Genomic DNA, 11,466 nt, shown 5'->3' with positions numbered 1-11,466 from the left:
CAGGAACACCACACAGGGGCGTGGTTCTCCTCCCCCAGCTCATTGGCCCAAAACATAGTAGGGGATGCGCTGATGGGAAGGGAGAGGATTACTTAGAAATCAGCTTCCTCTTCCTCTTCCTCTTCCCAAAGGGACTTTGAAGTGACTCTAAGGTCACCAGTCAATAGCCCCTTAACCCCACCAAAGGTTTCTAAGTCTCTCTCCTGCCTGTAAGGGGGGCTGGCTTGGGGTTACAGGGACCCCTGAAGTAGACTTCATTCCCAGGAGTGGGCTTCCTCCCCACTCCATTCCCCAGTCCTAAAAGATATATTTTTACAGCCTTGTGAACACAAATTCACTCCCCCAGAAAAGATCCCGGGGTGTGGAATCCCTCCCCTGACTGTCCAAGTCCCAGGCTGGTGATGAAATTCTAACGCAGCACAGACAATAGGACTCTAAGCCTGATGTGGATACCACCCCCCTCCTCTCTGGAAGATCAAAGCTGCTCCTTGAGGCTGTGTGACCCTGGGCCAAAAGGTGGGGGGGGGGCAGTCAGCTAGGACTCTAACCTTGGAGGAAGCCCCTTTGCCCAGAGAGTTCTGGAGGAGGCAATCCCTCCTCAGAGGTCTCTTGCCTAAGTTCAAAGCCCCGTGGGCGCTGAGAGGTTGGCAGAGGATGGGGAAGTGATCAGACCAGAAAACTGGGGCTTCCTGTTGAAGGAGGGGGCCCAGGCCCACCCAAGCCCATCTTCCCCACTCAAGTCTGAGTGAGCTTCTCAAACTGCCACGGAAGTCCCCACCCCATGTGGGACACACAGTACCTAGAGCCATGGAGGAGTCTATAGAAGCATTGTAGCAGGGGAGCCAAGTCCAGGAGAGGGGGCGTCCCTCCTGAGACAAGAGGCAGCTTCCTCTCGTGGAGGCCCCCCGCCCCATTTCCCTAAATGCTAGGGCCTCCTCCCAGGAAAGTTTCCTTTCCCTGAACTCCTCTGAAGATTCTGGCAGATGAGAAAAGGAGAGGTCCATTCAGACCCCAGTCTCTTCTCTTTCCATCTTATCTCTGGAGTCTGGGGGTGGGAGGGGGGTGGGCTCAACAGGACCAGCCCCTCTCCTCTGACCCCGTCAGTTCCTCTCTCACTGAGCCTCTTTGCAATCCATTACTCAGTTCCGCCCCCTCAGCATCCCCAGCGCTGGCCATCACATACACACTCGCACAGAAATTCATAGGTGTCCTTACTCTGTGTTAGAAGAACAGTCTTTGGGTTGCTTTTTTCTTTTTTTTTTTAAATAAAATTCAAATATTTATTTGACTGCGCCGCGTCTTAGTTGCGGCATACGGGATCTTTAGTTACGGCATGTGAGATCTAGTTCCCTGACCAGGGGTCGAACCCGGGCCCCCTGAATTGGGAGCACAGAGTCTTAGCCATTGGACCACCGCGGGAGTACCTAGGTTGCTTAGAAATTAAGTTTGGAGCAGCTTGGGAGGGAACAGAAAAAGAGATAAGACCCAGAGAATCAGCTGTCACTGCCTGAGAGAGAAAAGCAAGCTCTCTTTCTGGGGACACCGGATTCAAGAAACACCGTCGCACATCCCTCAACTCCGTCATCCCTCCGACGCTATCTCCATTCCCCGATCCTCCAGCCCCAGCCCATTCCAAGGCCCCCGCGGGCTGCTTCCGAGGCGAGAGGGCTGCGCAGCGGTCAGCGCCAAAACGATCCAAGGCAGGAATCCGGGGTCCCCACCCTTGTGTGGATCGAGTACCTTGCGATGTCGCTACGCTGGTCCCAAACCAGAGACCAGGTGTGGGACGGGGGAGGAGCGAGGCAGGAGGACGCCGCCTCTGAGCTGAAGGACACGGGTGGGTGAGGGGCCCTCGCGCACCGGTCGGAAGGTGACCAGGCGGTGGGGGTGGGTGCGGAGCGCAAGTGGGGGGTGGAGGCTCTCAGATCAGGGACAGGTGAGGGGAGGACCCGCCAGGGGGAGGAGCCGCTACCCGCGTCCTGCTGTCGGGGCTCCCTCCCGTCGCGGCTCCGCTATAAAACCTGGGTCGGCGGCACCGCGGCCCGCCCGGCGGCCTCCTCAGCGCGCGGTCCCCGGCTCGGCGGCGTCGCCACTCCTGCGCAGGATGCGGCTGCTACCAGCGCTCCTGGTCCTCGCCGCCGCCTGGCCCTGGGCCCGCGCAGGTGAACAGGGGCTTCGGCCCCGCGACCCCTCGGTGGCCCTTCCGTGGCCCCTCGGCGCTCGGGCCCCGCGCACCCCGCCGAGGCTGCTCCCGGGGCGATGGGGCGGCGCGGGCGGCGGGAGCGGAGAGGCGCGGGCGGCCGGGCGCGGCGGGCGCGGGGCAGCGGGTGCAAAGCGTGTGCGCGACTGCGGTGTGCGGGGCCCGCGGCCCTCGGCCGGGCGCCGTGCGGGTCCGGGGCAAGGATGCGTCTCTGAGCCGCCGCGGCGCACGCCTCCGTTTCTCACCCTTTCTGGTGTTCCTCCGTCTGCGTGGGTCGCTGTCCGTCCCGCGGGGGCTCAGTGCTTGGTGGCTGCCCCCGGCCCGGGGCAAGGACAACAAATTGGGTGCGGTGGGGCCCGGTCATCCCCGCTTCCCACCCTGGGTGCCTTGTCCCCGGACGCTGCCAGCATCCTTCACCTCCAGAACTGTGTAGGGAGCCTGGAGGGGGACATCCGGAGACCCGAGCCAAGCCGGCTTTCCGGCCGGGGTGATTTTCCTTTAAAGATTAATGGTGAGGCCGAGCTCTTAATTATTCGCCTAGGTGGAAGGTGGCAGGAGAGGGGTGTTAATATTTGATAAGGAGTTGAAGGCGCCTCCAGCGTCTGGGCACAGGGATCCAATCTGGCACCTTCTCTGCGACCCCACGGGGAGCCATCTCCTCGGAAGGAGGTACCCATCTGCCAGTCCCCATCTCAGCTACCCCTCGGATGGTCCTTGGGGTCCACCTGGCCGAATCGCCTCTGTAAAGCTAGATGCTCCTCTCTTGGAGTCATGGGTGCGGGCTGAGGGTGCCCTCAGCAGCAGAGAAGGAGACCCTTAGCTGGCCCGTGGTGGGGTATGAGGGGCATCCTGCAGCAACTCCCGGCCTCTTCCGAGGAGAGGAGGAAACAGAAAAGGCGGGATGTGAACATTTTTATATGTAGGGTTGGAGGTCTGAAACCTACTTAAGCTGCTGGGCTTGTAGAAGAGAAATGTTTTGCAATTAATGTGGCTGCTTTGTAGCTGTGTGGCTTTGGGTCACTTCCCTCCTTGGTAAGTCAGTTTCCTCCTTGGGTAAGTCAGTTTCCTCGCTTACAAAACAGAGTAATCTGACTCAGGTATTGTTCTAAGGATTCAAATAAGATAGTGGGCGTAGGTGCTTAGTGCCGTGCCTGTGTGGCACATAGCAGGCACTCCATAGCCACATGGCCTGGGCCCTGCCAGCCAGGAATCTCTCTCAGCCGCCCCCTCTCACAAGCTGTGCTCCCCTTAAGCACTGGGGCTTTCTGACTGGGAGCTGCCGAGGGTCCTGCCTTCCTCCCCCATTTCATCTCCTAGGGAACCTGAGGCTGGAGAGTGACCAGGCTGTACATCGACGTCCTCAGACCATCTGCTGCCAGGGAGAGAGGAGGGGAGAGGGTCATAGGCCCCTTCAGAGTCCCAGACCTAGCCAGGAGCTGCTGAGACTTTGCCCAGGACATCTTCGGGTTTCGCTGAGCTGGTTTTCAGGATTCCTCCCTCCCCCTGAAGTGGGAGGGTGGGGTGAGCAAGGTCCACCCGAGAGAACTTCTTCAATCAGCTCTAAAGCAGGGGGCTGGGGTGGTGGGCACGTCAAGGGTGGGGGACAGCGGCTGGGTGACTGGCGATGGTCGTTAGTTCTCTCACTCCATCTCTGGTCAGGGCAGACGGACTAGGCAGCATCTTGAGCTTGGAGCCAAGACCTGTGGGTAGCTCCTCTCCTTCCCAGGCCCTCTAGGAAGTGGCCTGAGAGAACTGGCTGGTAATTATCTGTAAGGGCCGCTCCCTCATGAACCAGTACAGGAACCTGAGCTGGTTTGTGACCCTGCCACCACTTGCCTAAAAACCAGCCCCTACCTTCAGCCTTTGGATATAGACCTGACCCCCAGCCTTGGCCTCATCAACATCATGTTTTCCTGGCTTCTGCTTCCTAAAGAGGGTAGTTTCAAGAGCATTCAACCAAGCAGGTCAAAAGTCTCTGTGATTAAGACAGTGGATCAGAGGTCACCATGACAACCCTAGGAGCTGTAGCCAGAAGCAAGGAAGAGCAAATTCCTAAGAAAAGCTCAGCCTGGACCAGATGGGCTCCAGGGAGGCTGACAGGGGTTCCACCCATCAGAGCTGGCTCCTGAGGATTCCGGCTCAAGCCAGGCTTCCCCTGAAACAGCTTCCGCCCGGGTATCAGTCACCAGGAGGGGCCAGCTCAACCTCAGAGGCGCCTTCTGCCTTCAGGACCTCTGAGAGGTGGAGACCCAGGAGAATCGTAACAGGAAGCCTTTCACGGATGCAAATGACCTCCCATCCAGTGTGTCCTTAGACACTGACTCTGGGAGATCAGTGGCAGCTCCTTCTGCCTGAGAAAGCAAGTAAGAAAGTGGGCTCAGAAAAGTTAATGAACTCTCCTGCAGAGAATAAGCAAGAGTCAGAGCCAGGACTGGAGGCCGGGTGATGGGCTCCGGCATCAGAGCTCTGCCAACATGCAGAGACGGGCCGGGATGGAAGTGGCCACTGCCCTTTGCAGAGCTGACCCTCGTCAGGCTTCCCTAGATGCAGCAAGTCCCAGGGTCAGCAGAGCCCTGTCCCGGGCAGGGGGTGGACTGGCCAGGGGAAGACACTGCAGGGACTGTCCATCTCTGAAAGAGGCTGTGCCAGCAAAGTAGGCACAGCATTTGATCCAGACCTGGGAGACTGGGAAACCCCAGGTGGCTCTGAAGGGCCCAGAGTATGGGGGTGGCCAATTTCCTATAGATGCTCAGTCTCCTGGCCTTCCTCCCACTCCCTACTGAGAACCTGCCCCCCCTCTCCACCCCATGCCCATTGCAGGGACCCCAGAGGAGGCGGGCTTGGGTGGGGATGGATGTGCTCAGAGGCCTTAGCTCAGGCTGAGCAGGAAGCTCTGCTTTTCTTAGGAATTTCCTCATCCCTGAGTTCTTTCCAGCTCACTTCATTTCTCTCCTCTCCACCCCTCCTTGACTTTGGCCATCTGTGCCCTGACAGGAGGTTGAGGAGGGGAGGGAGGGAGGGAGCCAAGGAGAAGGGAAGGACTCGTCAGGGACTTGACTAAATTCCAATTGCCTGGAACACTCTCTACCATCTCTCATTTAATCCTCCCCACAGTCCTACGAGGTGGATGGTATTAGTTCCATTTTACAGACAGCAAAACTAAGGCTCAGAGAGATTAAGTGACTTGTCCATAAACCCACAGCTCCTAAGTGGCCCAGCTAGAATTCCAGCTCTTATCAAATGCTTTGTCCACCCTGCTGGCACAGACTTTCTTTTAAAAATCAATAGACTAATTTTAGAGCAGTTTCAGGTTTACAGAAACATCAAGCAGAGAGCACAGAGGAGAGGGTTCCCATGTGCACAGTTTGCCCTGTTGTCAACATCTTGCATTAGTGAGCTACGTTCGTGATGCAGCCTTCTTTTCAGAGATGTTGGTTCTCCTGTCTGGAGGCAGAGTGGGGGATTGGAAGGCAAGTCTGTCTGGTCCCAAACACCAGGACTGCAGGTTGGAGGGACAGGGGAAAAGACCTAGCTGCCTTCCTCCCTGCAGGACTGTGAGAGTTTAGGCAAGAATGGGTCTTAATAGCACAAGAGGGTGTGTTCCAGGGAGGGACTAGACTAATCTCCCTCATCATCCCATCAACTCTGGGAAAGCAGCCAAGCTGAACGTGGCGGTATTGTCCTGGGGGGCCTCCTCTTCCCCTCTCACCAGCCTCCCTTCCAGGTTTGAGGGCGGGGATGCAAGGAGGGAGGGGGAGGCCGATGAGCAACAGGTAGTGTCCAGGCTAGCCCCTGGGGAGAGCTGACCCGCCTTGGAGGGCCCCTCGAGGGCTGCTGGCTGTCTGGTCTGCATTGTCTGAAGACAGTGCCCTGGGCAAGAGGACCAGTGGATTGGCTGTGGGTCAGGGACACCTGGAGCCTGGCGGTTTCGAGCGCCTCCTTCTCCATCCCTACATTTTCTTCTTAAGGCTCCTTCCCCTGGGCCCTCTGTCCCCCAGGATGGCACCCCAGGAATGCTCTATCCCATCCCAGGCCAGGTTCTGACTCCAGGGATATTCCCAGCCTCTGACCCACTGTGTACACACACACACACACACACACACACACACACACACACACAAACACACAGAGTTGCTTGTGTGCACACAGTTCACCGGCACTCTTAGAGACAGACATGTGTGTACACAGATACACTGACATGCTTCTGCACAGGCCTCACATCCTTCCTCTCTCTGTTCCAGGGTCACACTGGTGCTACCAGAATCAAGTCAAGCCCTCCAACTACACCTGCTTGGGTAAGTGCAGCAAGTCTTGTGGTAGGGACCCTCCAGGTTGAAATGGAGACCCAGGGAAGGTGGGAAGGATGAGGTGATGGTGGCCCCAGTCAGATATCAGCTCCTAACACACACACACACACACACACACACACACTCTCTCTCTCTCTCTCTCTCTCTCTCCCGGTGCTCAGGGCACAGGGAACGTAGAGTGACCTGAGTTTTTACTGGGACCTCCTGTCATCATCTCTGACACCAAGAGAGTCAGCCCTCTGGTCCTCTGAAATAAATCAGGAGCAGCATCAAAGGGAGAAATTCAGTTTGCTCCTCTCATAACAAAATGGAGAGTTGATTCTGTTCCAGTGACACCCCTGCATGTGGGCCTGGGTGGCGGTTCTTTGTACTTTTTCAAGCGCTGCCCGGTCTCCTGCAATCTGCTTTCCTCCCACCGTTGCTGTTTTGGTGACTGGGCAGTGCTCCCCAACCCCCGCCCCGCTCACTGGTGTGGGAGGTCCCGGGTGCAGGGGGCTGGGCTCCCCTGGGGCTCCTTCCCTGCCTCCCAGTGCTCAGATAAGGCTTAGTGTCAAGTCACGGGGTCCTTTCACAAGCGGCCCTTCCAGGGGACGCTACCGCTTCCATGCACTCTCCCATCCACCTCCTTTGAACTTCGGAACCCCTAGGAAGCAGGTTATCACGGAGCTTTCCTTTCACAGCCCAGCATCTGAGGTGGTCCCCTACCCCAGAGCTCACACCCTAGTCCCACCCTGTCCAACACCACGCCTTGCTGGTTTTGTGTGAGTGTGAGTGTGTGTCTGAGGAGGGAGAAGGGTGAGGGCGGAGTTCTGTGCCAGGCATCCCCCCAGCACAGCCTGCCAGCCATCCAAAGACCTTGCTGCCTTGAGCTGGACCTGACCCGAGTCGGGTGGAGGACGCCACACCTCGGTGCCAGGCGCCCCTGACTCCCGGCCCACCCTCCCTCCCTGCTCAGGGCCGGACCAGTGGGGCTATAGCTGCCAGAATGACCGCCAGTCTCCCATCAACATCGTCACTGCCAAGACACTGCTGGACCCAAACCTGGGACCCTTCTCCTTCTCCGGCTACGACAAGAAGCAAAAGTGGGCCGTGCAAAACAATGGCCACTCAGGTAGGTCTCAGATGGGCTGGATGCAGGCCCCGGACAGCAGGGGCGCGGGATCCTGGGACCCAAGTTCCCCAAGGACTGGAGGGTCAGGCTCCTCCTGGGAGGGCACACCGGGGGGTCCACTTCTGCTGAGGAGAGGCTGAAAAGCCCTGGGCGGGCGGGAGAGTGCAGGTCCTATGTAGGCACAGCCTAGGCGGGGTGGGTGGTGGGGTTCATTTATTTGCCCCAGTGTTTCTTGAGCATCTATGTTCTAGGCACTGGGGCTATGGTGGGGAATGAGACAGACAAAATGCCTGTCCTCCTGGAGTTCACAGTCTAGCAGGAGACACTATAAACAAAGAGACACATTGTACAGGGTGGACTTTGGAAAGGAAGGAACATTGTATGAGTATTTTCAATCCTGTATCAGAGCAATCTGTAGTGGGGGAGGGGACAGGTTCTAGGAAGAGGGAACAGCATGTGCAAAGGCACAGAGGCATGAAACAGCTTGGGGTGTTCAAAGGGCTGCATGTGGCCCCATGTGAATGGAGGACAGAGCGAAGCCCGGAGCGGCCAGAGCCAGCCCAGGGTCAGTCCAGCCGGGCCTGGGGCAGGTCGCCCAGGGCTGAGGAGTCTGGACGTGGCCCTGGGAACATTGGGACACCGCGCGTGGAGGGGGTTGAAGCAGGGGCGGGACCGGGCTGAGTTGCATGTTTGGGCAGTGAGGGGTGTACAGAGGGAGAGGCAGACAGGGAGGCCAATGAGGGGGCCAGGGGAAGGTCCAGGCTGTACCACTGTTCCTGTCCCTTCAGGCCCAGGACCGTAGCCCGTGAAGGGTGCGAGGTAGGAGAGAAGGTCCTGCTTGGGTGGAGCTGGGATGAGGGGCTGGGAGAGGCTGGGGGAGGTGGGTGGAAGGACTCTGCCCCCTCCTGTGCCCTCCAGTGATGGTGTTGCTGGGGGATGAGGCCTCGATTGCTGGAGGAGGACTGACCGCCCGGTACCGGGCCAAGCAGCTGCACCTACACTGGTCCAAGGTGATGGATTGGGGCTCGGAGCATAGCTTCGACGGGGATCGCTTTGCCATGGAGGTGAGGGACCTCTTCCCAGGTGGATGCCTTGGCTGGGCTCTGGGTATACTTGCCTTGGGCAAGAAGGAGGGTCCAGCACCCTGACGGGTTCTCTCTCCATCCCTCTCACCCCTTACCAGATACACATCGTACATGAGAAAGAAAATGGGACATCGAGGAACACGAACAAGAACCAGGACCCCAAAGATGAGATCGCAGTGCTGGCCTTCATGGTGGAGGTGGGGCTGCCATCCCTCAGGGTTCGAGGGGCTGCTTCTTAGGATCCAGAGACCTGGGATCCCAGCAAGGCAGGAGGGGGCTGGAGAAGCCCCGACTTCCCCTCTGTTTCTCAGTGACTTGTACATCCCCATGTGGGGAACCCAGGGCCTTTGAGGGCCTCAGTCCCAGAAGCTGCGTGCCCGCCCCACCCCAGACTGGGTCACCACCGGCTCCCCACAAGCCTCTCTCAAGCCCCTTTCCCTCCTGTTCCAGGCCAGATCCGAGAATGTTAACTTCCAGCCCCTGGTGCAGGCGCTGTCTGACATCCCCAGTCCCAGTGAGTCAGGATGGTGAGGGGAGGCGGGGGGTGGGGCTGGGGGAGGGGAGAAGACATCTTCCTACAAAAGACGGTCTGGATGGTGGAGGAGCCTGTACTCTCAGAGTGAGGCGTGCGAGTCTCCCCAGATATGAACACCACGCTGAAAGACAACATCAGCCTCTTCGACCTGCTCCCCAAGAAGGAGAAACTGAGGCACTACTTCCGCTACCTGGGCTCGCTCACCACACCAGGCTGCGATGAGAAGGTGGTCTGGACCGTGTTCCAGGAGCCCATTCAGCTCCACAAGGACCAGGTACACGGGGCCCTGGCTCAGCTCCTGGAAACTGTCCCTTTGCGGGAGGCCCCAGGCAGTCTGGGGCTCACCAAGCCCCCAGGTGAGGCTAATGCAAGCTCAAGCTTGAGAACCACTGTTCTCTGGTAACGGTGATGACAGTAATAGCAATCACAGGCCCTCAAAGCCCAGAGCTGTGAGTCCCCTCTGCTTAGGAAACTCATGGGAGCTGAGCCCCCATGGATGCAAAGCACTTTACATCCCTGATGCTTTTCCTCTGCACAAGAACCGGAGAGGGCTCAGAGAGGCCAGGCGACTGGCCTGAGGTCACACAGTGAGGAGTGCAGCTCCACCAGCTTCATCCCTCCCTGCTGAGCCCTGTGCCTTCCACAGATCCTGGCATTCTCTCAGAAGCTGTATTATGACAACGAGAAGAAGCTGCAAATGACAGACAATGTCAGGCCCCTGCAGCCCCGGGGGCAGCGCCAGGTTTTCAGGTCCCAGGCCCCGGGACGGCTGCTGCCCTTGCTGCTGCCCACCCTGCTGACCCTCGCGCTCACCTGCCTGACAGCAGGCTTCCTCCGATGACGACTCACGTTTGCACGCTTGACCTCTGGTCTCAGCCCTTAAGAGGGCTTGAGCCTCTGTTCCTCAGGCTTCCCGGGTTGGACTTCGGTGATGATTAAAATATGGACGTGTTTTTGGAGAAACCTCTCTCACGTCTGTTTTTAGTTCCCACGACTACTGCTGCCCTGTTCCCCTCAACCCACCCCAGCGTGCCAGGGTAGGGGCCTTAGGGCCTGGAGATTTCTTCTGAGCAGGCACCCCTCCCACCTTTGTGAATTCCCCGTTGACACCCCATTTGGAGAGATGCCGAAGGGACCTCAGAGCTCCAACACAGCCACAGCTGGAGAAGTTCCAATCCAGCCTTTCATTATATAATGGGGGAAGCTGAGGCCCAGAAAGGAAAGGAGGCTGGGTGGAGGCCACATAGTGAGGCCACGGCAGAGCCAGCTGAGAGCCAGCCAGCACCTTCCGCCCTGTACTAGGGGTGGAGAGTGTGGGTCCTGGGTGGGCACAGCCTAGGCGGGGTGGGTGGTGGGGTTCATTTATTTGCCCCAGTGTTTCTTGAGCATCTATGTTCTAGGCACTGGGGCTATGGCGGGGCATGAGACAGACAAAACGCCTGTCCTCCTGGAGTTCACAGTCTAGCAGGAGACACTATAAATAAAGAGACACATTGTACACTGTATCAGACGGCTGTGGTCTATCAGTGGGAAGGGGCATCCATCAGAAGACTTGCAGGAGGCAGTGGGGGAGGCCACCTGGAGGCCAGCAAGTGTTCATGCATGGAGGGGAGGGAGGGAGGGAGGGAGGGAGGGAGGGAGGGGGAGAGAGACAGTGGGCGAGAGAGCAGGGTGGGGAGGGGGAAGGGGGAGAGGGGAGCGGGGGCTGTGGTGCAGGGGCTGCAGGGGTGAGGAGTAGGGGAGCAGTTAGGAGCCTGATGCCTCATCCAGGAGCTACTGGGTCACAGGTGAATCCAAGGGTCTTTGGCCCTTGAACTTAGGAGCTGTCAATGAAGGCACCCCTCCCACCCCCCCAAGATAGTGTCTCTAATGGCTTTTTCCTTTCTGGGGCCCAAGAAGGAAGTGAGACTAGGAGGCAGCAGGTGCAGAGAGGAGGGTCCAGAAAACAGGGAGAAAGAAATAAGGGCCCCACAGCTGGGTCCCAGGCCAGGCTGGGCCCCGGGGGCCAGGGGTTGAGGGGCCTCAGGCTCTGGTACCTCGTCATCCAGGGCAGGGCTGGAGTTTTGGAGGAGCGTGAGATGGATTTTAAGAATGGATTCTGGGGGCTCCCCTGGTGGCGCAGTGGTTAAGAATCTGCCTGCTGATGCAGGGGACATGGGTTTGAGCCCTGGTCTGGGAAGATCCCACATGCTGGGGAGCAACTAGGCCCGTACACTACAACTACCGAG

General features: G+C 58.4%; 1 protein-coding gene across 3 annotated transcripts; it reads left to right on the top strand.

The window, feature by feature from the left end:
• The first annotated feature begins 1,293 nt into the window (after positions 1-1,293).
• On the top strand, positions 1,294-10,201 carry CA4 (carbonic anhydrase 4). Of its 3 annotated transcripts, none has more exons than XM_082440093.1 (8): positions 1,294-1,837; positions 6,442-6,495; positions 7,463-7,618; positions 8,537-8,682; positions 8,802-8,900; positions 9,154-9,217; positions 9,346-9,512; positions 9,885-10,201. In XM_082440093.1, the coding sequence occupies exons 1-8, from the start codon at positions 1,747-1,749 to the stop codon at positions 10,077-10,079; spliced, it is 972 nt and encodes a 323-aa protein (XP_082296219.1). In that variant the 5' UTR covers positions 1,294-1,746; the 3' UTR covers positions 10,080-10,201. The 3 variants fall into 3 exon arrangements, with proteins under 3 accessions (XP_082296219.1, XP_082296220.1, XP_082296218.1); XM_082440094.1 differs by lacking the exon at positions 1,294-1,837 and adding an exon at positions 1,931-2,162; XM_082440092.1 differs by lacking the exon at positions 1,294-1,837 and adding an exon at positions 3,370-3,721.
• The last annotated feature ends 1,265 nt before the right edge of the window (positions 10,202-11,466 follow it).

This window comes from Balaenoptera physalus, assembly GCF_965194825.1.
Source record: "Balaenoptera physalus genome assembly, chromosome: 20".
Lineage (NCBI taxonomy): Eukaryota > Metazoa > Chordata > Mammalia > Artiodactyla > Balaenopteridae > Balaenoptera > Balaenoptera physalus.
This window is presented reverse-complemented; position numbering and strand designations above follow the sequence as displayed.